The sequence below is a fragment of the Rhinolophus ferrumequinum genome, chromosome 4 (genome assembly GCF_004115265.2).
Source record: "Rhinolophus ferrumequinum isolate MPI-CBG mRhiFer1 chromosome 4, mRhiFer1_v1.p, whole genome shotgun sequence".
Lineage (NCBI taxonomy): Eukaryota > Metazoa > Chordata > Mammalia > Chiroptera > Rhinolophidae > Rhinolophus > Rhinolophus ferrumequinum.
In genome coordinates, this window is record NC_046287.1 from 96,420,873 (window position 1) to 96,448,122 (window position 27,250).

Sequence of the window (27,250 nt, forward strand, 5' to 3'; positions counted from 1 at the left end):
GGACTTGAGACAAAGATGGGAGTTCAAGGAGACCAAGGTAGCAATCATTTCTAGGGCAGAGTACCGTAGAGGAGGGAGCTACAGAGAAAAGGAGAGCTGGAGTTCTGGAGACCCCAAGAGGGATATTCCCATGCCTGTGGCTCGTGATCTGTGCCACGCATAAGTAAAAGCTACCTGAGACCAGGATATGAATGTTGCGAAGAAGTAGGCTAAAAAACTCCCGAATACACAAGGCTGGTAATAATTCATGTTTCCACCAACCACAGTAGAAAGACCTTGTAATTCGTAACCAGGAGAAAAGTAACCAATAGACACAGGCCCAGAAATGGCACAGGAGATGGAATTAGCAAAGACATTAAAACAGCTATTATAAATAGGCTCCATACGTTCAAGGAGATAAGAAGAAAACATGAACATGATCATCACAGAAATGAAATATATAAAAAAGACCCAACTGGAACTAGTACCTATAAAAAATATGACATCTCAAATGAAAAATATACTCATCAGAGTAAAAGCAGATTATATAGTACAGGAGAAAAGATCAGCAAACTTGATAACATAACAATAGGAACTATGAAAAATAAAAACAGAAAAAGGACAGAATATAAAAGACAACAGAGCACCAGTGACCTGTAAGACTATATTGAGTAGTCAAGGATAATATGTAATTGGAGTCCCAGAAAACAAGGAGTTGGAGAGAATAGAACAGAAAATAGTAATTGAAGAAATAAGAGCCAAAAATTTTCTAAATCTGAGGGCAATAAACCCACAGTGCCCAGAATCTCTATAAATCCCAAGCAGAAGAAACAGAAAGCAAATCAGGCCAAGGCATATGTATCATTAATTTGGTAAAAACAACGATAAAAAAAAAATCTTTGAAACAGTCAGAAATGAAGACACGTAACATACACAGGAACAAAGAATAAACACTTTTCATCAGAAACTATGCAACCCAGAAAATAATGGAATGATATATTTCAGCTACTAAAATAAAACAGATTTCTCAACCTAAAATTCTATTCCAAGCAAAAATACTTCTCAAGAATTACGGCAAAATACAGACTTTTTCGGACAAAGAAAAGCTGAAATAATTATAAGCAGAACTATAAGAAATATTAAAGTTCAAAAATAAAAATGATACCAGATGAAAATATGGCTAGATATCCAAAAAATGAAGTTACAGAAATGGTAAATACGCATGTACAAATATAACAAATCTGTCAGTGTTAATCTGAGATATATCAAACTATTTAGAACAAAAATATTAACAACATATTGTACTGTTTATAACATACAGAAACAAAATATATGACAACAAGAGCACAAAAGCCTGGACAGGGAAGGCATGGAAATACACTCTTGCAAGACTTTTACAATATACATTAAGTAGTATAATTTTATTTGAATGTAGATAAGCCAATAGTGGAGATACTAAAACAAAATCATTAAAAATAATTAATCCCAAAGTGAGCAGAAATAGAAGGAAAGGGGAACACAGAAAAGATGAAACGAAAACAAATATCAAGATGGTAACTTTAAAACCAACTATAATCAATAATTACATTAAATGTAAATGGTCTAACTATTCCAATTGACAGTTTCTCATATTGGATTAAAACAACAACAAACCAACAAAAACAAAACAAAGATCAAACAACAGGATATTTACAAGAAATTCATTTCAAATATTAAGTTCCAGGAAGATTCAATGCTAAAAAACAAAAAGAACATGCCTCACAAACACTAATATTAAGCGGTTATACTACTCTGAGACAAAGACTACAGAAAACAAGGAAAATGACCAAGGACAAAGAGACACGTTTTATAACAACACAGTCTGTCAACAAGGCTATGGGCAATCACGTGCGTTCATATACTGCCAGTGGGAGTGCAAAATGGTATAGCCACTATGATGGGGAATGTAGGGACATCTAGCAAAATTATACATGCATTTCCTCTACGATAGATCCACAGTAAACATTTAAATATGGTATCACTGCCAATATATGTAAAGAGAAAAAGGCAAGGTGAAGGAGAGTGTGTCTATTGTACTTCATCATTTATCGATCAAAAGGGGTATATGAACACATACATTTACATAAATATATACACACTTTGAACACTTGCAGACAGACATGTAGAAGAACTTTTTTAAAAGTTTATCTATAGGTGAGAAAGAATAAGGTAGAGAGTTGAAAAATAGCTAAGTTTTTGAGAATATTATCTTGCTTTTAGACTTGTCTTTAAAACCAGTGGATATTTCACATAAGTAAGAAATAAAATAAAATTTTAAGAGTAACCTCTTAAAAAGCAAGTGAACAAAAGTGTGTATTTTTATTCTCCTACACAAAGAATCATTCCAAGTAACTTTAAAACACAGGAATTTGACTGTAAATCCTTTATATGATATACCCTAAATACAAATGAGAACTACCTACACAAATAAACAACTGTTTTTTAAAATAACATTGGTGGCACTACTGCTATTCTGAGACTGCTATATATTTATTACGGAATAATTCAAATTGACTTATTATGTAGTATCATAGTTTTATCATCCTGTGATCTCACTCAGCATGGGGAAAAAAGATACAAATGTAAAATTGACAACGTTCAATAAAAACTCTATAGTCCTGAATTTGAACTGGAATAATCAATATAAACACTCAAAGCATTTTATATTCCAAAACACTTTCCTCAGCTGTGTCCACTGCACCTGCCTGGAAAAATGACACACACATTAGCAATTAGTGCTCCACAGGACTCACATGGATTTCTTTATAAATTTCCATTAAAAGGAACTGAGGTGCCTTAGAGAAATGTCTAATTTCAGGTCTGGGGCACGATGTGCACAAGATGGGCCTGGAACATCTTGTCATATCAGATTGCAAAGAAATTACAAAGATTAGCAGAGTTGTTCAAAAGGACTCCGGGGTCAATCTGAGTAGGCTCCTGGCAGATGGGACCATCTGACTTGAGCATCAATGAGAGTGATCATTGCAACTGATTGAAACAAATACATGTAAATCCATGAGTTTATAATGATATTTTTAAAAGACAATGTTAATTGGTCATATTTTGGAGAATGCTACTTAAGTCACTCTTTATTTTGAACACTGTTCAATAACATAAAAGAACCAAGTATTTATCCTGCCTTTCCTAACTAAATGTAATACTGGAAAACCAAAGAAGAGATGAGAAATTCTTCTTTACAGAAATATTCAGCTAACAAGTGATGAAGGAATGACAGAATAGAGTATCACCACTGATTACTAAGTATTATCAGCTGCTAACATCAACAGAGAAATAACCAGATATCATGGGCCTCCTGATAGAAGAGCTTACTACCACCTATAAAGTGGTCCTGTAACAAAAAAGTTGGACCAGAATCCCATCAGGCCTCTGGATTCAACTATCCCATTACAGAAAATACAAAGAACAGGTAAAGTATGCCAAAGTCATACAATTAGCAAAAATGCGTCTTTGTGAAATTACAAGTGAAACACCTGGCTCCTTTATCAAACACAAAAAGAGAAAGAGAACTGGAGGGGGAGACTCAAAGAGACAAGGCACTTAGGAGACATAACAACCAGTCACAGTGTGAAAACCTTACTTGGACCCTGATTCAAAAAAACAAAGTGTTAAAAAAATTACTACATTTTTGAGAAAATTAATTCAGTATTATTATTAGGTTGGTGCAAAAGTAATTGCAGTTTAAAAGGTTAAAAACTGCAATTACTTTTGCACCAACCTTATAACATTAAGCAACTACTGTTAACTGTGTTTGTGATAAAGGTACTGTGATTATTTTTTAAGAGTTCTTATTTTTTAGCAATACTTAGACATACACATGAAATGATATACTATGTCTGGGATTGGCTTTCAAATACAAGGGGAACAGGGAAAGTGCGTAGAATTATAAAAGTAAACAAAAGTAACTATAAGTTATTCACATACAAGCTGGTTGGTGGATACATGGGAATACATCATAATATTTGATCTACTTGAAAATCTCAATGATAAAATGTGTGAAAACAATTAAGAGTCTCACCAAAATGCTATCCTTTTAGTCTATGGTTTGCAGCTACTCTGTGAAATGAAAAATTATTTTCTAGTTACTTCAGTAACTAAACTCCCCAGATAAGACCTATCTTCTCATATATCAGATTTTGCAATACAAACATCCATAATCTCTTTACTTAGTAATCAAAGAGAAAAATTACAGGTCACACACAAGAAAGAAGCAACTCTGGTTGGGAATTTTAAAGATAGTATGAGATAAGGAACTCACAACTCATTAACAAAAAATAAACAATCCGATCAAAAAGTGGACAAAGGACATGAAGAGACATTTCTCCAAAGAAGACATACAAATGGCTATCAAACATATGAAAAGATACTGGACATCACTAATCATCAGGAAAATGCAAATCAAAACCACAATGAGAAATCACCTCACACCTGTCAGAATGGCTAGCATCAACAAATCAACAAACAAGTGCCGGCGAGGATGTGGAGAAAAGGGAACCTTTATGCACTGTAGTGAGACTGCAAATTGGTGCAGCAACCATGGAAAACAGTATGAACATTCCTCAAAAAACTAAAATTATATCTACCATATGACCCAGCAATTCCATCCTGAGTCTTCGAAGAAAACAGACAATTTCGAGTAGATCTATGGACCCCTGTGTTCAATGCAGCAGTATTTACAATGCCAAGATACGGAAGCATCCTAGATGTCTATTGATAAATAAATGGATAATGACACACACACACACACACACACACACACACACACACACACACAAATGGAATATTACTCAGCAAAAAAAAAAAAAAAATCCTGATATTTGTGACAACATGGATGGACCTAGAGGGTATTATGCCAAGTGAAGTGTCAGACAGAGAAAGACAGGTATCTAACAAATAATTTCACTTATATGTGAGATTTAAAAACAATCAAACCAAACCAAACAAAACCAGACTCATAGAAACAAAGAACAAACTGATGGTTGCCAGAGGAGAGAGGGAGTGGAGGGATGGGTGAAAAATGTGAAGGGAATATAGTCAATAATCGTGTGATCATTTTGCACGGAGACAGATGGTTACTGGACTCAGTGTGGTGAGCTCGGAATAGGGCACATAAATGTCTAATCACTACAGTGTACACTTGAAACTAGTATCATACTGTATACCAATATATTTCAAAAAATATAATAGTATGAGAAATTCCAAGCTCATCCAATGTTTTCTTTTCTCAGTTAAACAGAATAAACCAAAATAATAAACAAAGAAGAATAAAGAAACAATTTCAAGAATTCAGAATACTAGGCAGAGTCTTAGAAGTTAGTGAAATGTAAATGAAGCAACTATCTTCTGACTACTTTTCTATTAATAAGCTTCTATGAAGAGGAATCCTTTATTCCCTCATTAAATTTATTTTCTTCTTTCAAATTCAAGTTTTACCTCCCTTGTGATAATCATACACATGCAGAAAATGCAAACAAAACTAAAAAATACATTAAAAACAGTAAAGAAAACCTCAAAATTCTATTACCCTGAAATAATTACTTTTAACATTTTGGTGAACATACTTCTAAAATTTCTCTATACAGACACACATATATTAAATAAATGAGGACAAACATACTATTTGGAAACATTTTTTCACCCAACAATGTTGTAGAGAACGCCTATGTCAGGAATTGCTAAACACTATTCTTTTCAATGGTCACATAGCTCTTTAGGGGACGGCTATACCACGGCTGATCTAACTAATCTCCCACTGATGAGCAGTTAGATGGACCTTCACACTAAAACCACGAACATCCCTGTGCTAGTTACTCACCTACTCTCTCTGAACTTGAAGCCTATGCTATAATCTGCTGTAAGATCCTGGAGCCAGCAGTAAATGTGAAAATTGCATTTCCCAGACTCCCTCAAGAGCCAGCTAGCTTCCTGTTAGGTTCTTCCAACAAAAGACACTAGAGCATCGTTTTGCATTCTGCGCAGCAGCTTCACTGCACCCCCAGGCAACGGCCAGGCCGCCCCTGCTGACAGCGGGGGTGATGCTGACAGGTCTCCCCCACTCACTGGCCAATCCTTAACACTACTTCTTCCCAACTGCCTTCAAATATCTGTATTAATTAATTATGTTGAAAATACCTACTATGGTTTCTGTTTCTCTGACTGGCTCCTGAATCATATAATCATCACAGACATCTTTTCTAATTATCTCGGAGATAAGTTCCTAAAATGAAATTGCAGTGTTGAAGACTACATACACGTTAAGTCGGTATATATTACCTTCCCAGAAAAGCTGCATCAATTTATACTCCAACCAAGAGAGCACCACTGGAATGCTGGCTAGCACTGGTTATAGCGCGAGTATTATTTGTATTTTCCTCAATTACTATTAGTAGGCATAAATTTCTTTTCTTGATTTGGGGGACTGGAAAGATTTCCTGTTTCTGAATTTCCTGTTCCTTCCCTTTGCTAATATTCTACTGTGAGACTTGCTTGTTATTCCTTTAAGAGTCTTGATATAGTACAGATGTTAACTTTTACTAAGTCACATATATTGAAAATACTGCATTTTATTGTGTATAATGCACACTTTTTTGCCCAAATTTGTGAGCGAAAAACAAGCATGTGCATTATACATGGGTAGTACTAATTCCGTATCTATATAAATGTTTTTAATTCTTTTATTTATGCTTATGAGTTAAAACTGTAACTCTAGTAATCAATAACGATATCCATATGCAAAATAATACCCTGCAATATACGATCACCGATTTTGTTGAACTTACAATGAACTTGCAATGACGAAGAGTTCTTGGCTTTCTATGATGTGTAAATACCGTAAATTTGTTACCGGTACATAAAATTTCTTGTACCTTGCTCCTGTTTTCTTGTGTTTTGTAATTATCCGTTACATAAAATTTCTTGTACCATACTATGTTTTAAAAAATGCTAAAATTCCTTTATAATACAAAAAACAAGTACCTAAATGTAAATAAAAATTTGAATTAAAAAATTAAAACGAAAGATTTTTTCCCGTGAAAGTTTGGGCCAAAAAAGTGTGTGTGCATTATACATGGGAGTGCATTATACACGGCAAAATACAGTAGTTTCCCAGCATATGATTTGTTGCCAACTTATTTCAAGATTTTGCTTTTGTCTAAACAGTATTCTCCTTCACTAAACTATAAGGGCAGAGACTTAACCTGTTCTGTTGATTTCAACATTCTCAGTACCTTACGTACAGTGAAGGTTCTATAAATATTTTTTCAACAAATGGATTTTTGAAAATCCAATCCATCAATAGTTCCTTTACGACTTAGCATCAGTGTCCCTTCCCCCATACAAAAAAATTAATTACAGAAATGTATGGCTACTACTACTTTTATTAATTCATTTTATATATTTAAAATCTCAGATAAAAAACTTTGACTTACGTGGAATATATGTAAAATCAAGACAAGTAGTCTACACTAATTTTTCTTTTCAAAACAGCTTGCCAGTTATTTACTGGGTAATCTAACATTTCCTGACAAATTATTTTGTTAAATATTACATTCCTTCACCCACTATTATAAGGTTGCAAATGTCTTGTATACCTTACTTCTAGGTCTTCTGATTTTCACTCCTATAGTATTTTCTATAGTTGTTAGTGGTATATAAATAAAGCTTTGGATTTTTACATACTTATTTTGTTTATCATATTTTTAATAGTTTTTCAGTTGATTCTCTTAGATTTTCCAAAAAACATAACTTTGTTTCCTCCTTTCTAACACTTGAACCTCTTTCTATATTTTCTTATGTAATTATATTGGCTAGTGCTTCCAAACCAATGTTAAATCATGGCAACAATAGTATACTTTCCTGACTTTACTTGGAATGCTTCTAGTGTTTTACTATAAAATGGTGCCTACTGCTTTGTGAGATATTTATTATGTTATGAAGGCATTTAATCCTATTTTATTGGGTTTAATTATAAATAGACTGATTTTTTAAAAAATCAGAGCCCTTTCAGCATCTATCAAAATGATTATGTGGCCCTTTCCCTTTTACTCACTTATACAATGAACTGTAACATGATATTAGGCTTACTAATACTTTCCCTCTCATAGTCCTGGGATTAACCACATTTGGCCATCGTATATTCTTGTTGTACCATAGTAAACTCTCTTTTCCCTAATATTTTACTTATAATTTTTGCATCAATATTAGTAAGATCTGTTTTAGTTTTCTTTTAGGGGGATATCTTTTATCAGGTTTTAGCATTCCTACTAGTTATCTTGGCTTTATAAGAAGTAATCTGAACATTTTTTGGTTTGTTTTTTTCCCTATGCTCTGAACAATTAAAAGAGAATTAGAATTTTTGGTTTCTTGTAGATTTTAAATACCTTCTTTTACACTCAAGGAATTTTACCGGCACTTTTATTAGAGGTTAACTTTCCTAATTTCTTTTTTATAATTATAGCCGATTACATTTTTCTTCCCTTTGCTTGAGCCAATTTTATTTATTTACATCATCCTTTAAAAAAAAATCCAGGTTTACAAATATCTAAAACACAGACACAGCCACATCTAACACTTAAATACTAAGAGCAAAACAATGAAAAAAGACATACATGAGATACGCAAACAAGAAGAAAACAAAAGCTAGATTTAGGGGCATAAGCCACACTAAATGCAAAAGGAAAAAAAACATACAACTTGGTAAACAGAATGACCTCACAATAAGAAAAGGGGTAACACATTTTCTGAGTCCTGGTGTTCTAAAGAATATCCTTCATTTCCTTGGCTAGTTTGTTATTCTTTAGTTAACATTCTTTTTGTCCATCAAAACTCCCTAGCTGTTGAATCATTAACTTCAGAAATCTTATGTAGCTGAAAAGAAATATGTCAGCTTCGTTACTTTTCCACTGTGCATGACCTACTTCTTTTTTTCCCCTTGATGTTTGTGAAATCACTTCTGTAATCTCTGAAAATTCAGTAAATTCCACCAGGACATTTTCCTAAAACATGAGCCCTTCTTGATCTCCAGATTCATTCATACGAAACAAGTTTACTATTGTTATTTTTTGAATATTTTGCACTTTCCACTATTCTGTTGTCTTCTCCACAGAAACCAATTATAGCTCTTCGCTATCTGCTATTCACTCTCTTTAGCTGCTTTTATTTCTCTGCCCACTATCTCCACATTCTACGCAATTTTCTCAAGCTCAATCTCTAGCTCACTGAGTACATTTTCAGTATTGTTTACTCTCCTCATTGCTGCCTGTAATCCATCATATTCTGTAACGCAAAGGTTCCTGTTCTTCTTTATCCTCAGCACCGCCACCTCCCTTTTTATATATTATCTTACTTTTGTTCTCTTTTTCCCCCCAAATGTCATTTGCTGTTTAACTTTCCTGGCAGTTTAGAACAACTGTTCGAAAATTTTCTTTTTCCCTAGAAAAATTCAATTCTTCCAAATAGTGTTTACCAGCTATGTTTGAATGCTAAACTATTTCCATAAGTTTCATGTTTGTTAATTTATTTGTATTCTGTTAATTCATCTTCAAATAAGAGAAATTCTCTCTGGCTTTAAACAAAAATACAGATACTGACGACCGGACATTTCTCTTAAAAAATTAAGTCCCCAACTCGGGCTATACTTGCTTAATCAGCTGGCTAACCAGCACAGCGGACGGAGTCGGACTAAATCTCTCTTTCCAAGCCTATCTCTGTGTAATTTCTCTCCAAGCCTGCTGAAACTCTTCCAGTGACGAGAACCAGCTCCACCTGGACTATAGCTATATCCTATGCTATAAGGGGACTCTCAGATTTGGCCCAACTGCCTACTTTGGGCTGAGTATGACTCCTAAGAGACAGGCTGAGTCAGAATGAAACCCATAACTCACCATCAGTTTGTTTTGTGGGTCAGCACATAATTATTTCTGATCCTGCAAAGTTGGTAATAAATTTGCTTCATGATTCTACTCTAAGCTTTGCTCCCCCTGTTAAGGAAAATAGGTCAGCCCCAAGAAAAATAGGATAACCACAAAGACTCTCCTTTATATGTAGCCCAGCTGAAGCTAGGCTCTCCTGGTTTCTTTCAAAGCCTGCCCATACCTCAATCTCCTCCCTCTAAATTTCAGCAAATGACAGAACACTTACCATGCATTCCTTTATACACCTGATTCAGAGACATGTATATCAACTGTCAATGTTCTCACATTCAATTCAGTCTAAATGGCTTACCTAGCAACAATCTGTCTAGTCTGTGGTAGCTTCTACTTAGATACATTTTTTTGTTGGTTCTTTTAAATTATTTTGGCAAATTCAAGGGAAAATAATTTAATAAGCATTCACTTAACTCTACCATTTTTCCTCAAAAGCAGCTCAGCAAATTTAATCATTTAAAAAAATCTGCATACATATTTTATCTCCTGGAAGACATACAGTGTGAGTTACTTCACTGAGAACAGTGTGCACACAGCAGATGCTGAGTATCAGTTGAGTTAATTTTTCTCATGAGACACCTGAAATACACCTGGCATGAAAGTCAAACAATTTTAAGCACTTCAGTTTCATATTATAACAGCATGTTGTAAAATGTCCTTGCATGTTCTAAAATGTCTACCTTTCAACCTTGCTCTTGTAGTTCTCCTACAAATATATTAATTTTTTTATAATATAAAAGGTACTAGGAAAGACAGACTAGAATTAAAGTAAAAAAAAAATGCAGTGAATAAATCAAACTAAAATTTGGTGCAAGTTCTAAGTAAGAAAGGAAATGTCCTGTAATAGATACGACACCACAGGCTTCAATTCAAATCTTCGCTCTACTTGCTATCCATCCGACCCAGAACCATTCACTGCGGTTGAACCTTAAAGAGTCCTCACCTGAAAGACTAGGAAGCTAATTAATACACTTTTAATGAACTGTTACTGAGTTTAAATGAGACAATAAATAGGTGGGCATTTAGCAAATAGTATAGAGTTATACATAGTTCATATATAGTGTATGTGTTTGTCTGTCTTTCTCCAAACTCTGATCTGGAAAGAAGAGTAATGGCGCCATTCCAAATGGAAATTCATTTTCTGGGCTCCCTTAAAAATTAAGAAGTCGGTTGTAAACAATCAAGTTTCTTACTCTTGCCAGAGAGAATACGGTTATAAAATTCTGGTATGTTTCAATTATCATTTAAATAATGCCTTTGTCCTATTTATCAATAGTTTCTAGAATTAAGTTCACACAAACAGAAAGAAATAACAAAATGTGCACCTCAGACTCTAAACGACTGCCCACAGTCCCTTTCTGAGGAAAAGGGCCACAGGCAATTCTTCAACAGGAAGAAGCAGGCAACCCCAACCACAACTCCCTGGACAATAACTAAACCAGAAGTAACGAGGTTCAGGTAAAATCGCCCATTAATGACTATAACAATATGAGGACTATCAGACAGCTCTCCAGGAACAGGGAGAGATGCATAAAAAGTAAGAGGGATCCATAAAGAATGAAGCCTTCTTCTTTCGGGCTATTACAGAATCTTGACAAATAATCAACTACTATTAGAGATCACTAGGGTAACAGTACAATTTGCAATTCTTAGAAATACTGGAACACCCAATAAAAACACACTGCTGTTAAGATGATTATTCACGCTTCCCCACTTCCGTGTCAAAGAAAGCACTCTGAAAACTTTCGATCCAGTACTCTTCATCACAGAGGAAAGTGGAGAATGCAATGGAAGGTCCCGCTGAAATTCCTTTAGGATTTCCCAGTGGATCTTAAATCCATGTGAGCTGTTTACTCTATGCCACAATATAACAAAGGACTGTCTGACTATAAAATTGTTTTCATTTAAATCTTTAAGCAAAATTAATGCTTCAGAAAGAAATGACATGTTCACATTTTCATTTATCTTCTAAAATACCAATCAATGCTTTCTTCAAGAAAATGACAATCTAAAGCGAATAGTACAGACTTAAGATAAACCTAGACATTATCTCCTCAAAGCTTAAAAGATTCCAGTTATTACATAATTCAAGAAGCAGCAAATTATTTTTCTATTTTCCAGAATATTTATCAGAATAAACTCAACTCACGATCTGATGTGTGGGAAATCCTCTTCAATTTTGCTTCCTGTGTTTTTGAAAATTTGGAGTGCAGCCTCTGCTACTTTTTCATCATCCATTTTCAGACAAGCCAGGAGAGATTCAAATGTCTCAGCAGAATGAAATGAGATGGGATGTGTAAATGAGAGTACCTAAAAAACGAGTCATGAAAATGATGTGTCAATCCTGTTCATCACTACAATATAATATATCATACTAGAAACACTACAAATCAAATACAAAAATAATTACACTAACAAGTAAATGAGAGTACTACAAATAAAAACTTACTCAAATATATAACAGAAATGTTCTTATGTAGGAACTGTATGACCTAAAGAACTCATTTCTTTCAAAATTAAATTATATGTTAATATAATTCTACTCAAAATAACCTAGATTTCAGTTAATTTTTTTTGAGAGGAATGAAAGTACAAAAGGGAACGAGGAGAGAAAATTTAACAAAATATCTCTATTCTAGTGATATTATGGGGGAAAAAAGTAATTTCGGGGTAAAACACCAGATAGTAAGAGACATTATAAGGTTACAGTAATCAAATAGACCTGGTACTAACATTATAGAAAGAGAAAACAGAAAAAGTAATAAATAGGCCATAATACACATATATATAAGAATTTAGATTACACAGAATATAATAGATTACAGAAAAGGCAACAGAAAATAAATGAGAATGAATAGGATTTTTAATAAATAGTCCTGGTAAAACTGGATAGTTATTTGGAGAAAATTGTATCAGACCCTCCCCCAAAATACACACTTTCAAAATATATTTCAGATGGGTTATGTTTCAGATTTTAAAAACAAAAGCAAATACCTCTCTGAACATCATAAGACTTTTAAAGCTCAAAATAAACAACTGGAATCGAATGTACAATGTAAAAACAAGGAAGTAGTAGAAAAATATATTATGTACACTGCCATATTTATAAGATTAAGAAACAAGAAAAACAAGCAATTACTTAAGAGATATATACATAGACACAGATAGTAAAACTATAAAGCAAAGTTAAGAGAATTATTAACTTTTGAAACCCAGAATTCAGGACAAGTACACGTGGGGAACGTTGAGGGAGGGAAAAACACTCAGGGAATTTCTCCAGTATTGTTAGCATTCTGTGTACTTTTTACTGGTTATTCATTTTGTTACTATACTTTATAACTTACTTTGTACTTAAACAATACATTTTTTATATATATCAAATGTGTCTTATAAAACAGCAAAGGAAATAAGAAAGCTCACTTAAATTAGTTATAAAAACAAAAGACTAAGATGTCAGTAGAAAACAGGATAAAATTAATGAATTCACCACAGAGAAAACACTAATATTAGTACATGGAAGGTGTACCTCACTACTAATAATCAGGCAAATTAAAAGATTGGTTATGCTTATCAAATTAACAAATCTCTTAAGATTTTAAAATACTCCATGTTTGTGAAGACAGGAGATAGGTACCTTTATATACTGTTGATGGAGTTCGAGTTATTTATGGGTATAATTTCTCTGTAAAGAAATTTGTCTGTCTATCTACCTATCCACCTATCTATCTATCTATCTAGGAATTTTAAAAAGGTTATCTTTGACCTAGTAATGCCCTTCCAGTATTAAAAGAAAAAGACATTAGCAAGAAATCTTAGTTATATTTATCTTAGTAGAGATTATAAGAATGAAATTAAAAATATGAAAATATCCAGCAACAGGAATATATTTAGAAACACTACGACACCCCAAAAGTGGACCAACAGTTCCCAAATATTTCAAAAAACACAATGTTTATTATTATTTTTACTGAGTCACACTCTGTACTGAGAAATCACATACATGATTTAATTTAGTCTTCTGTGAGTTAAGTGCTATTATTGTCTCCATCCATTACAGTTGAGTAAATAGGGGCAAATTAACTTGCCCAAAAGCACACATCTACTAAATGACAGCCAAAAATCAGATCTGTCTTAAAAACACTCAGAAAAATGCTTGTAATTTAATGAGGGAAAATAATCAAGATACAAAATTGTATATTCAGTCTGATCTCAACTCTATAAAAATGTGCATTTTTAAAAAATTAAAAGGAAACAAGAGAAACTAATGTTTATGAATGATAGGCTTATGAACATTTTCTTCTTTAAAATTTTAGATTTTCTAAGTTGTCAACAATTAACTGTTTTCTTAATCAGTATAAGGAAGTAGTATATTTTAGCTAACAAAATATAAGATAAAATGATTTAGGAAGAATTTGGGTCCTTCTGTGGTAGGGCTAAGCGCCTTCTTTGCTCACTAATGAAACCTTCAAATTATAATCCACTATTTTAATAAATACTAAGCTATGATATACAATTTAAAACTGAAAATATTTAGCTTACATGTTAGCATATGAAATTTCTAAATTACCTAAAATGATTGAGAAAATTTTACCATAGGCTCTACAAACTTAAGCAAAGCTCAAGAATAAAAAACATAAACTAGGTGTGTTCAGCAGTTCCCCAATTAGGCCCTTTCTCCCCCTCAGCACTCACTTTAAGCAGTTCAAGGCCTGCCCTGATGGCTTGATCAGTTGGGACTCCCTCATCTTCATCATCTGCTGTTCCATCGATAGATTTGTTCACTTGCTTAATAAGGGCACTAAAGTATGACAAAAAAAAAAGGTAATTTTAACTCTTCATGAGCAATGTCTAAGAAAAATAATCCTGAATATTTTCTTTTTATCCCCTATATCCATGAAATGGTTTGCAAAAAAAACATTTATTATCTTTTGGGACATTTCAGGTTATGCAAAAGTAAATACATGTCAAGATTCAGTTCAAATCCTTAGCCTCTGAATACTTTCTATGTAGCCCACATCCAAAGCATATACAAATTTGATATAGCTGTTTCCCAAATATTACTGCAAAAGCAAAACTGTAATATTTTGAAGATGTTTCTTTTCAAAAACAGTACTTTCTTTTGTACATGCAAAGGAGGTCAAACTATTATTTGATTTGCTGTTTATTAATACTCTATTTTTATTCTTGTATTTCCCACAGAAGGCTTATTCCCAAACACATGAATGATAGATGTTTTCTAATTATCTAAAATTCATTATTGCTCCAGTAAGTAGAACAATGTATATTGAAATAAAGGATAAATGGTACCATTAAGCACTTTCAAACCATTTACCAAATGCTATTGTTTGTCAGGCACTGTTAAGAGCCAGACATACACAGGCATGCTCCTGAAAGATGTAAAAATATCTAAGTATCAGACATACAATAAAACTTCACTAGAATGTTGGATCAAAAAGGAAACACAATGTTTTAAAATTTTCTTCCAAAAACAAGCTTATATATATTTTAAAATAAACATTTGTAAACACACCATCCATTATAAAAAATAATCATTCACACTGACAGGTATTTGTTCTTTATACAAGAAAACAAATAAATACCAAGTTAAAGACATAATATGTATGCACCAAAATACAAGAAAATTCAATGTCCCTTAAAATGTTTAGATCTATTTTTCTACAAAAATATTATGTACTCAAATTTTAAGGTCAAGCTAGGAGTCAAATGTATTTGTAGGATCCTCTTAAATTTATCACCCCCCATAAGAGTCAGTATCTTTGAGGATGTTTTCTCTCCTTTTCTGCCCATTTTCCCTGATTAATCAATTCTCATAGCTCCAACTATCCCAAATAAAAAACTTCAGCTTGAATCCTCTTCCCATATTTTCAGCAGCCCCAAGACATTTTACATAGACGTGCCACAGGAATGAAAAACACCACATATCCAAAATTAAACTCATTATTTTCTTCCATAACTAAGAGCATGAAGCTCTCGGTCTAGTGAGGGAAGGACAAAAATAAACAAATACATCAAAAAAAGATAATAAGAGAACAATATGGACTAGAAAGGAGGCCAAGACAGTAAGTTCTTTAGCCAGAGTAGTCAGTAAAGGCATTTCTGTAGAGGTACAACAGAGTTAATAACCTAAGAACAAGAATCAGACATATAAAAAAATCTGAGAAAAAGCGTCAACCAGGAAAACTAAAGCAACTGAAAAACTAAAAATACTAAGAGTTCAGAGAGGTGAAACCAACAAAATACTACGAAAATCAACAGTGCTTTGCTCTATCAGCCAAAATCATCTAAAAAAAAAAAAAGAGGAAAAATCTATTCACAAATGACAAATCAAGTATATAAAATCAGTAGGAATAAAAAAGTTTTAAATGCACAGAATCTAAATTCTAAAATTCTAAAATTCTATGAAAAGAGCATACAGCCCAAATAAATCAAGACACGTATTTTCTTAAGATGGAAACATAAGTACACAAATGGCATTGTTCACTAAATCTATAAGTATCTCGGGGGAACACACTTGGTATGGGATAAGATTCAACAGACTCATTCTATGGCTTATTTGGAAAAATTAATTAACGTTTGGGAACAGTCAATAAAATTCAGGGGCAGAGGGATAAGAGAACTTATTCAGTGAAGATAAAAATATATCATAAAAACTTCAAAACACAAAGGAACCAAAGTGAAAATGCAATAAGGGTCCAAATCACGGAAGAATGCTACAGTAAGGGAACATTTTAAGTCAAATAAATGGGAAGGAATCCAATTTTTCAATAAATGAAAATGATACAACTAGCTATCATATGCTTAGAATGGATCTCTGCCTCCACCCTACACTATCATGAATTCCAGACAAATTAAAGATTTAAATGTGAAAAACATAACCACCTAATATATGAAAAGCAGAAGAAAAAAACAAAACACAATTGACAGACTTTATTAGTAATACTTTTTTGTTGTTGTTTTAAAGAGTACCTATTTACCTACAAAATGGCAAAGACTGAAAAGGCACGAGGCACTACTGAGAAGAGTTAGGTGAACTGGACACTTGCTGAGTACTGGTGAGGACGCAGAGTGGAATCTCTCTGGACGCCTGTGGATAGTGGGGTGGTTAATCAAGAGGGAGCGCTCTCTTGGTTAACCTGGGTTTAAATGCCATTCAAACCACTTCCCAGCAATGGGAAAGTTACTCAACATCTGTGTAACTCACTGTTCCTTATCTATAAAATGGGAGTAATATTTCTTGCCTTATAAAGTTAAGACATAAATGAGTTAAAACACATAAAACATTCAGAATCATCGCAGACACTTACTGATGCTACCTGCTATTGTTATTTGTTTTGACATACCTTCTTTATCACTACGACCTACTGACTGCTAAAGCCAAAGACCTATTTTAGTCCTGTCTCTTTCACTGCTCAAAGTATGCATTATTTCTGAAAACTTTCTCCATCTCGACTTTCAAAACACTGTAACAACCTGCTTTTCTTAAATTTCTGTAATTCTTCTGCTGTTAAAAAACAAGGTTCAGTCCATGATCTTTTTATTTTTTCTACACAATCTCCTGCTCAGAGAAATAAACCCTATTTACATTAAACACAATTTGCCTTAATTTTTTTTTAAAAAATTGTTTATCACGTCCAAATAAAAAGCACACTCTTTCTCACCTCCTGCAAAACCAGCTCCCTTCATTCTTTTCAAGGTATTACTATTCTCTTATTGTTTGGACCTGAACTCACACGTCTGACTCCCCTCACCTTCATTTCCCATTGCCAGTAAGGGGATTCATTTTTAAAATCTTTCTCAAACACATTCTTTCCTTCCCATACCACAACCATCATCCACAGACACGTATAACTACACCTTAACAGTCTGTCTCTCTACCATTCCCCTCCTATCTAATATCAATCCATTGTTCTCAACAGACCAAAGAATAAAATAAAAGCTCTCAAATTAGATCTTAAAGGCTCTCCACAACTTGATCCCAATATTTTAGAATCCTATCATAACACTTTTATACCTCTCAATACTGCCATTTAGATGGCAATCATTTCCTAAATAGCCTTGCTCTTTCCTATGCAGTTAGCTTGGCTTATATTAATCTCATTGCCTAGAATACTACTTCTCCCATCTCTGTAGAAACAAAATCTTACCCATTCTTCCCCTTTAGTCAAATACTACCCCCTTAGAGAAAACCCTCTTTTAGTCATCCGAATGCTATTTGCACTAATTTATGGAACTATTACATAATCTCCTGATTAAATGTATTCCATTACTAGACAGAAAAGGCTGATGAAAAGGAGAAAATAAGCTTTGCTAATACCTAACTAGCATTGCCTTCAATAAAGAAGGCATGGTATTCATTAATTAATGAATTTCAGTCTGTTTCAGATTGTTTCTCGCACTAATGTAGAGAGTTCTAGTTTGTTGGTCTTTCGTTTTTCAAACCATAAATCCCCTTTTTTTCAAATAAAAACTGATGCAAGAGGAGTCCAGACTGACTAATGGTATCAAAAGAAGGGTCTCCCTACTCTGTGGAGGGGAGAGGGTCATGGGCCAAAAGCTACACGTTATGCCCCCAATTCCCAACAAAAAATTCCCAAAGGGGCTTCACTGGGTACAGGATATGCCACTAGTATTATTTATTTTAGATTCTAATATACCTCTGAAAGACATTACTCATGACTAGTAACTCAGTACACTACATATATTTTGTAAGTATTTTTTTCAAGCAGTTGAAACATTTCAGGAAAAGAAGTTTAAAAAAACAAAGCTCTTCTCATATTTTACAAAAGTGAATACAGACATAAAAAGAAAGTATTTCCAAGATGTCACAGGTCAGTGATATAAAAGTTGAAACTTTAAATAAGGTTTGTTTTAAAAATAACATCTTCTGTTCTCAAATATTTGTGCAAATGCATCATACGTTTCTTTATAACATACTCACCTAGTTTTCCTTTCCTGATGGCGTAATTACAATTTGTTTGTATTACGTAACAAATGCAAGCTAACCAAAAACAGGAATTCCTGGTATACTGGTAACAGACAAAAACTAGGCTTGGATTAATAATTTCTCACCCAAATTAAGGCAATATTTAAAATTAAAAAAGGAAAAACTAAAAAACTAAATATACACAGGTGTGTACACACACACACACACATACACGAATAGATATATACACACAGACATATAAAGATGGGTAGACAGCCATTATGTATATACCTAAACCTATACAGATGAGTGCCTTGTGTATAGCACATACTCAGTAGTGACTGACGGAAGCACAAATGAACATACAGATATGAAGACTTAATATTTTTATATACAAATACCTGATAGATTCAGTATCTATGTGTACAGGTGCTATCCTTTCCAAGAGAAACTTGATCATTTCCAGGAATGGATTTGTAGGCTGTTTGGGGTTGCCCAACTTCTTAGTTATTTCACGCTGAAATGTAGATTTTTAAAAAATATTATAAAAGTATGATTAGATAATTACAAAAAAATGTTAACAAACTACAATAATTAAAACCATGCAGTATTGGTGCTAGGATAAACAAATCAACAGGAATTGAACAAGTCCAGAAAATAGACTAGATTAAGAATTTAGCATATGAGAAAGGTAACAGTTCAAGTGTAGCAAAAAGATTATTGTACATTGTATTAAAACAACTGGACATTTAGAATAAAAACAGACTTAGAGCATTATCTCATACCTTACACCAAATATATTCTAAAAGGATAAAAACAAATACTAATGAATCAAACCAAGGGTCAGTGGATACACAAACTTTAGTGAACACAACTACCAGGGGAGCTTGTAGGCTCGTGAACCTCTCTGTGAAGATTTCCATGTCATCCATTGGAGATGGAGCCAAGAATCATCTTTTTAAAAAAATCTCTTAGAAGATACATGGGCAACAGACTCGGAAACACTGACATTAGTAAGTATTTTCATTGACTTGTAATAGTAATAGAATGGGATTCCATAAGCAGGACACCAAAGGCAAAAACCGTAAGAGACTTCTGATAGACTCAAGCTAGATGAAATTAAAACTACTATATGTAAAGAACATCATAAACAAAATGAAAGGGCAACTGCAACTAACAAAGTTATTTGTGGCTCAATTAACATACACTGCCATGACAAACTAACAAATCAGTAAGATAAAGACAAGTATTATTCCAGATAAGTAGGTGAAGATTAAAAACACACAATGTACAAAGGAAATATGAACGGCTAATACTCCCAAGGAAAAAAAAAAGGTCAGATGACTAGCAACAAGAAATACAAATCCTATCAAAATAATTATGTTTGGTTTGAGTTTTGCTTGTTTCTAACAATGAAACTGACCAATACTGAGTTTAACCAAAGAAATAATTAAGACTATGTAATATTATTTAGCCATAAAGATATTAACATGTTCTTTAATCAAAAACTGGGGGAAAAAATCTAAATGTGTAACACCAGTGGACTATTCAAAAAATTATGGTACAAATATTCAATGGTATGCTATGTTGCTATTAAACACATACTCTAAAAGACTAATTAGTAAGTAAAATGTACAAAGCTATATACAAACATATGTGTACACTTATTTTGGAAGGTTATACACCATAACATTACCAGCAATTGTCTCTATAGAGGAATCATAGTTTATCTGTATTGTTATTTTTGTGATACTTTCTAAATTTCACATGATGGATATAAATTACATTATAAAAGGAAACCAGAAAAGATTTTCAGGGTTTATTCAAACATCTCTTTTCAATTCTCTCCTTACCACACAAGCTTCAGCCTGCTTGCAGGAGCATGTTGGACTAACGAGTACTTCTAACTGTTTTCTTATTTTCTCATCATCTTCTAGCACCTGTGTGAATTTCTTCATGAAATCCTGAGCCTTACCAGGATCTGGCAAATTTCCTTAAATTCAATTAATAGTCAATTAAAATACAATTTTAGAAATTTCTCAAAATAATAAAAGATCAACATTTTTCACTTTCATTACTCTGATTAATAATCCTAACTTACATCTCTGCAGGGAAAGACTAAACTGGCTATTTCTAAATAACTCCTTGTAATATCTAAGGGCATTAAATGTCAACCTGAATAATACTAATTTTATTATCCCCTTGCACTTGTTGCATACATTGTTCTCTTACAATTCTCAGCAAGAGGTCAACCAGTAAGTTTTACCTTTAAGAAACAATTTCTTTTCTTTCCCCCGAAGAATTGTGAAATTTATTGTATAAGTATTGCAGCTTTTCAGAATGTCATCAATGCCATTAATGATTATTGATACACAACAAGCAATTTCATCAGGCCTGTGGATTGGCATCCAAATACAGTCTTACACAGCAGCGACATGCCACGGAGAGTTTAGAGAAGTTTAACAGAACTTGGGGAACAGGGCTGCAAAGGAGGGCGGTCCCAACGCCAAGAATGCTACAGGGAAGCATCTAGCGTCGCCATCCTCAAAATCGCTAGGGGGACTGTGTGGTTTATTGTTAAACCCCCCAGAGATAACTTGCATACACGTGAATGCTACCTGGCACTGACACAGGCTGAGCTACACGTACCAGGTGTTACCTCTGGATATGCCACACAGCATGAGAAAGGATGAGTCCTTGGAGAATCAAAGATGATTTTCATACTAGTCTCCTAATACGTCCATGGATCAAAACACTTATGATAGTTAATAAAATGTTGATCCTAGTTATCTTTTTTTCTGGCAACTCACAATTGTTATAGAGAACCAGACAGGATACTTCTAACAGAAATTATGCTACAGAACTATGGACTGTAATAAAAGTAGAAATCCAACTGAATCTTTAAATATAAACACAGTAAATGCAGTCTTAAAGTTCATATACAACTTTGAATTTCCATTTTAAGTCTTGGCTAGATCACTAAATGTAGTAATAACAAATTTTCTCCCTAAATACTTGACTGTACAACCTTTTCATGTTTCTATTCTACAAAAATATCTACTGTATTGTTTTCAAATAAATTTGGAAAACATCACTTTACAGCTCTTCTAAAATGGATACGTATCATATTAAAGGCTATAATAAGGACTATCATTGAAGAGATCGGGGGGGGGGGAGGGGAGAGGGAGAGAAATGGAGGAGGGAGAACAGAGAGGGAAAGACACAGGGAAGGTGAGGGAACAACAGCAACAAAAACCCTTAAATCAGCATTCCACAAATATAAGTACTTGACCATGGACACCTGTTCTCTAATACCATGTTTCCCCGAAAATAAGACCTAGTCAGACGTTCAGCTCTAATGCGTCTTTCAGAGCAAAAAGTAATATAAGACCTTATATTATATATTACATTATATTTATATTATATTTTACAGTGTCTTATTATTACTTTTTGCTCCAGAAGACGCTTTAGCGCTGATCGTCCGGCTCGGTCTTGTTTTCGGGGAAACACAGTAATACTAACAACATCTCCAGGACACTAGCATTCCTCAGAACAGAATGGGAAATACTGAAATTGTTGGAAGAAAATGGATGGGGGGTGTGGGGAGATAGAATATAGGAGATGATCTCCTTTATTCAGTGTCCTCACCAAACTACTGAGGGGATAGTTATAAAAAAGCAATAGCACAGTATCACTTGCATTAAGGTATCCAAAGGGACTGAAAACGAATTTACATTTAACTGCCCACAACTAAAATACATTTTGGTCTAACAGCCCTATTCATGCTAAAAGCCCTATTACTTAGTCCAAAACCCAGTGAATCAGGTTACTATTCTCTTCAGTGTCTTAGCATTACTTCCATACACATGCTGGGGTCTCTGTTATCTCAGAATCCACTTAAGCTCTCTTCATTACTACCCAGGGAAGCTCCGTAGAAGCATTCGTCCAGGAGTTCCTCATTTCCCTCTGTCCCCTTGCCATCCAGTGATCTCTAAGCTGGGAGAAAAAGCAAATCCCCAGCAAAAAACAGTTGCTCTATCTGAACAAAGGAAGTGTACCACACAATTCTTTTGTATTTACTGTTAAATGTAATTATTAAGTAACACTGTATCTGAAATCACTGAAAGCAAAAAAAAGCAAATCAATATTTTTTCAAAGAAGCTCTTTTGTAATTATTAGGTATATGCTTCACTCTAAATTTTGGCTCAAAATGAAAGCAGCTTCAGATAGATTCACATCAGAGCAAGCCACACCAGAGCACAGATTCAGTTTTAACATAAGCTTATGTAATGAATTGAATTAATTCTCAAAAATAAATTTATGTAAATCCTTTATCCAGCTCTTGCTCATATCAATACACAAAAGAAAAAGAAAAATTCTGTGTGCAAGGTAAACGAAACTCAGAAAAAAAGGAAAGTTATGGCTGTCTGCTAAAAAAGTCAATCAGAACACATTTTAATCTTTTCCTATATTATCAAAGCCTATAACGAAACTCCTTGAAAAATTTTAGATTACCAGATAGAAATATTTCAACTAAACCTTAAATTTTACATATAATATTTGAAATAACTTACTTGTAATAACCATCACTTTTGAAAATATGGCCTTGACACTGGCATCTGTCTGTAAATCACACAAAAAAAAGGGAACATTAAAATGTCCTCACAATAATCATTATACTCTTCAGAAAATTGGAAAAGCCTAACTTAGAAATGCTCCAGGCCCATGCCCTTACCACTACTCGTATGCCTTCTTTAGCTATGTTTAAGCTCCAGACGAACTCAATGAAAGGTGGGAGTGACTACACTCCACTGTAGTCACCTCTTCCCTCACCCTGTTATATTAGCCTCCAAAAAAAAACCCAGACTGCTGCACCAACCTTTGGATTAGGAAGATATTTTATTTTTATTAAACAGGGCAACTAAGTTTACAATAGGAACAAAGTAACCTGGAAATGTTTGTCAAGTTTACAGCCTTATCTCAAAAAAAAAAAAACACAAAAGGGTGACACTAAGTGAACAATTCTGGCTGAATTAAGGTATTCCTAAAATTTGTAAGCCTGAGGATTATAGGCATAGTCATGAAGATTATGGGGAAGACTTTGGATAAAGACCATTTAAAAAGATGCCATTGACGTTACAATTTTTTTCCGAGAGTGCTAGTCATTTGCTCCATCACGGTAGTAGTATTTCAGTGAATGAAAGTGTTCATCACACTGTACTTGTAATACACTGTAAAGTCACGTGCATGAAAGACGTTTCTAAGAGTGCTAGTTATATGTTCCATCAAGTTAGTGTTACTTAAAAAAAAGATGTTATTGAGCAACTCTGTAAAATACAGAGCTAGAAAAACATTAAGGCGAAGAAAACGAATCAAATAAATGAACAAATCAACAAACATGCCATCCCTATTAAGGGGAGGTTGCTAAGAGGAAGCGAGAGACAAAACATAATAGAGTATAAGGGTCAACCCCCAAATATTTGGAATGTAAAGTGTTTGAATAGCCTTGGCTACAAACCCAAGACTTCTACTGTTCAATTTGGGAGAAGAGAGGCATGCTGCGCTTTCAAAAACTCAGTCCACATGGAAAAGAAACGGCATCAACAGAAGTACAATACTGGAAATTACAAAGTCACTTTGACACTCAGCAAATCAATTTAGTTATTAATAAAGCAGAAGGACTACAATGCTGAGCTAAGTAAGAATAAAAACTATATTAATCGGACTGAAAAAAGGCGGCAAAGGAAAAAAAAAGAAACAAACATACTGATAATTAAGTATCTAAGAGTCTTCCTGGTAAAATGGAAGGAAATATGAACACCCAAAAGCTAAACTCAGTTTTGTATTTTTTCTAATTTTAACTCTATAATGTCTACTGTGATTCTTGGTATAAAATGAATATTAAATAATTCCTGCATTTATAGTAAGAGGGTCACTATAAATCACTCAAAACAACCAGAGTAAGCTCACTGATTTTTTAGGGCAAATGGCCCAATTTACACCTAGAAAAACTAGAAATTTTCTTCTCTCAGATGAAACAACTCTACTCTATTGACCTGTCCTATGAATATGAGGTGTACGGGGGGTGGGGAGGGAGAGACAAGGGGCAGTTTCTACTATGGACTGAAAAAGAAATGAAAAGTAACACTATATTGTGTTCCCTAGATGCAATTTAAAATGACCAGGCACATTGCTTTTTAGATCAATTATACTTTTCATAGGCTTACATATACCATTTTCAAACAACATTCTAGAGGCAAAAAAGCCTAGAATCATTACAAATTTTCAAAAAATAAAATATGATACATGAACTAGATGAATACCAACCTTAAATTATAATTATGAAGACCAAGTAAGACATTAAAATAACCCTAACATTAATTGTAAGTAAAAATTATCAAAATACTTAACTCTAACACATGATATTAAAACTTTCCAAAATCACAAGGCTATTCAAAGATGATGGGAGCATTTCAGTGCGGCAAGATAAAAGTATCATCTTACTCTACGGTCTATGCTTTCAATGATGCTGAGTTATTGTTTTGGTTTTCTTTTTTTTTAAGCTACAAAAAAAAAATCCTTAATTTTGAGTCACAGAAGCACATTCTCTTTTCTGTTGGGTATCACCTTTGGCAGATATAGGAAATTTCAATTTTCCCATGCAATACGTTTCTTTTAAAAAACTTCAGTGTTCTAAGTTAGAGATCAGGGGTTCTAGAGTTAGAACTGTTCTCCACACAAAAAGCGGTTTAACACACAGCAGCAATGGTAAAGAGCAACCTAAATAAATGTTTTACAAAACTTAACATCAAAGGAAAACTTCATTACATTTAACTTACTTTGGGTTGCTTAATTAAGTCAAGCAAATCCTTTACTTGGTGTCGGAGCAGATTTTGACATTTCCACATTTCATTCAATGCTCTGAAAAACACAAAACAAATTTAAATAACAAAGAATACGAATTCTTCCAGAATATTCTAACTACATTACTTTAAAAATGTTCAAATTACAAAAGAAGATGCCATAGATGAGGTAAAACTCACGGAACTAAGCAACTGATCATGTATGGAGGGAAAGAGAGCTGAGTGAAATGTAACAGATAACATTTGACGACATAACTGTATCAAAAGAAAGGGATTAGTGGTGGTAGTTTCTTCCTATTAACTAAAACATGTTTGTAGGTTAGGGCATATAAATTAACGCAGAAATTATAAACTTGGGAAATAAAGGAATATTTGATGGAGTAAGGTTTTGTATTAGGCAGAATGAAAAGGAATCAAAGACACAAACAGAAGAGTTAACCCTGAGAGAATGGGGGTACTTTTTCCTAAAACAGAAATAGCATATGTATAATTTTATATATATTTACTGTACTATATATAAGTATATAACATTTCCTACAGTACATACTATGTTATATACTTATACAGTATATATGCTATTTATATAATATATATAAGTGAAGATTCTTTTTATACGGGAAAATTTTTGATGTCCTCTTAATAGTTTTGTTCTCAGGCAGAAATTTAAATCTAAAAGAATTTATACAGGTATTTGAGGAAATATATGAAAATCATAAAAAGCGGTTAATGCTAATGAAATATTAAGTTATAGAGTATCAAAACATGTTTTAAATTTTAGAAAGAAAATTTTCCACAGCCAAGTAATATTTTTCATTATTTTGTTTTCAATCTACTCTTCTATTAATCTCTATTATCACACATATAAAGCACTGCCATAAAACAGTAATACAGAAGCATATATAACCATTCTTTTTCTTTTGATAGATAAGACAATTATAAATTGCTATCTTCTTTCCCCTCAAGAGTATGTTTTAAAAATACCTTTGAATTTTTGGAAGACAAGTTAATTTGAATTTGGATACTTAAAGTCCTTTATGGTACTTGAAATGGTACTGGTAAAGCAACAGTATTCGAGCATTTTTCATCTTAGAAGTTCAATTTAAAATAGCTATACTTTACTGTTTCCAAGTTACTAAAATTCCATACAAAGTTAAATTGGGATACTTTAAGAATGTAAACTTTAAAAAGAAAAATGACCATACCCAGAGGATTGTAAAAATTTAACAGCTAAGTAAGAGTTATGTAATTAAAATATTAATTTTAGAAGAAACAAGTATCCTGAGCTCCAAAGTTAGTGAATTCTCTCTCTCTTCCTTATCATTACTTACAACTTCTGAAAGATCAGGATTCTGAAGCTTGCCTTCAGTTAAAACAAAGCAGAAATTGTTTTACCTATTTTAGTTATTTATTAATTTAAAGATAAAATCTCATACAATTCTAAAGCTCATTTATAAACTATTATTGCTATAGTTTAAATAAAAAAG

The 27,250-nt window shown here is 33.3% G+C and overlaps 1 protein-coding gene across 1 annotated transcript in view; it reads right to left on the reverse strand.

Annotated features, from left to right (window-relative positions):
* PDS5B (PDS5 cohesin associated factor B) overlaps positions 1-27,250 on the reverse strand; it is a 162,059-nt gene that overhangs the window by 49,450 nt on the left and 85,359 nt on the right. The window contains exons 14-19 of the mRNA XM_033104721.1: positions 25,743-25,824; positions 23,478-23,526; positions 20,757-20,896; positions 19,305-19,420; positions 14,652-14,757; positions 12,109-12,269 (exon numbers count right to left, since the gene is read on the reverse strand). Of these exons, the coding sequence (XP_032960612.1) occupies positions 12,109-12,269; positions 14,652-14,757; positions 19,305-19,420; positions 20,757-20,896; positions 23,478-23,526; positions 25,743-25,824 (654 nt within the window). The remainder of the gene's footprint in view (positions 1-12,108; positions 12,270-14,651; positions 14,758-19,304; positions 19,421-20,756; positions 20,897-23,477; positions 23,527-25,742; positions 25,825-27,250) is intronic.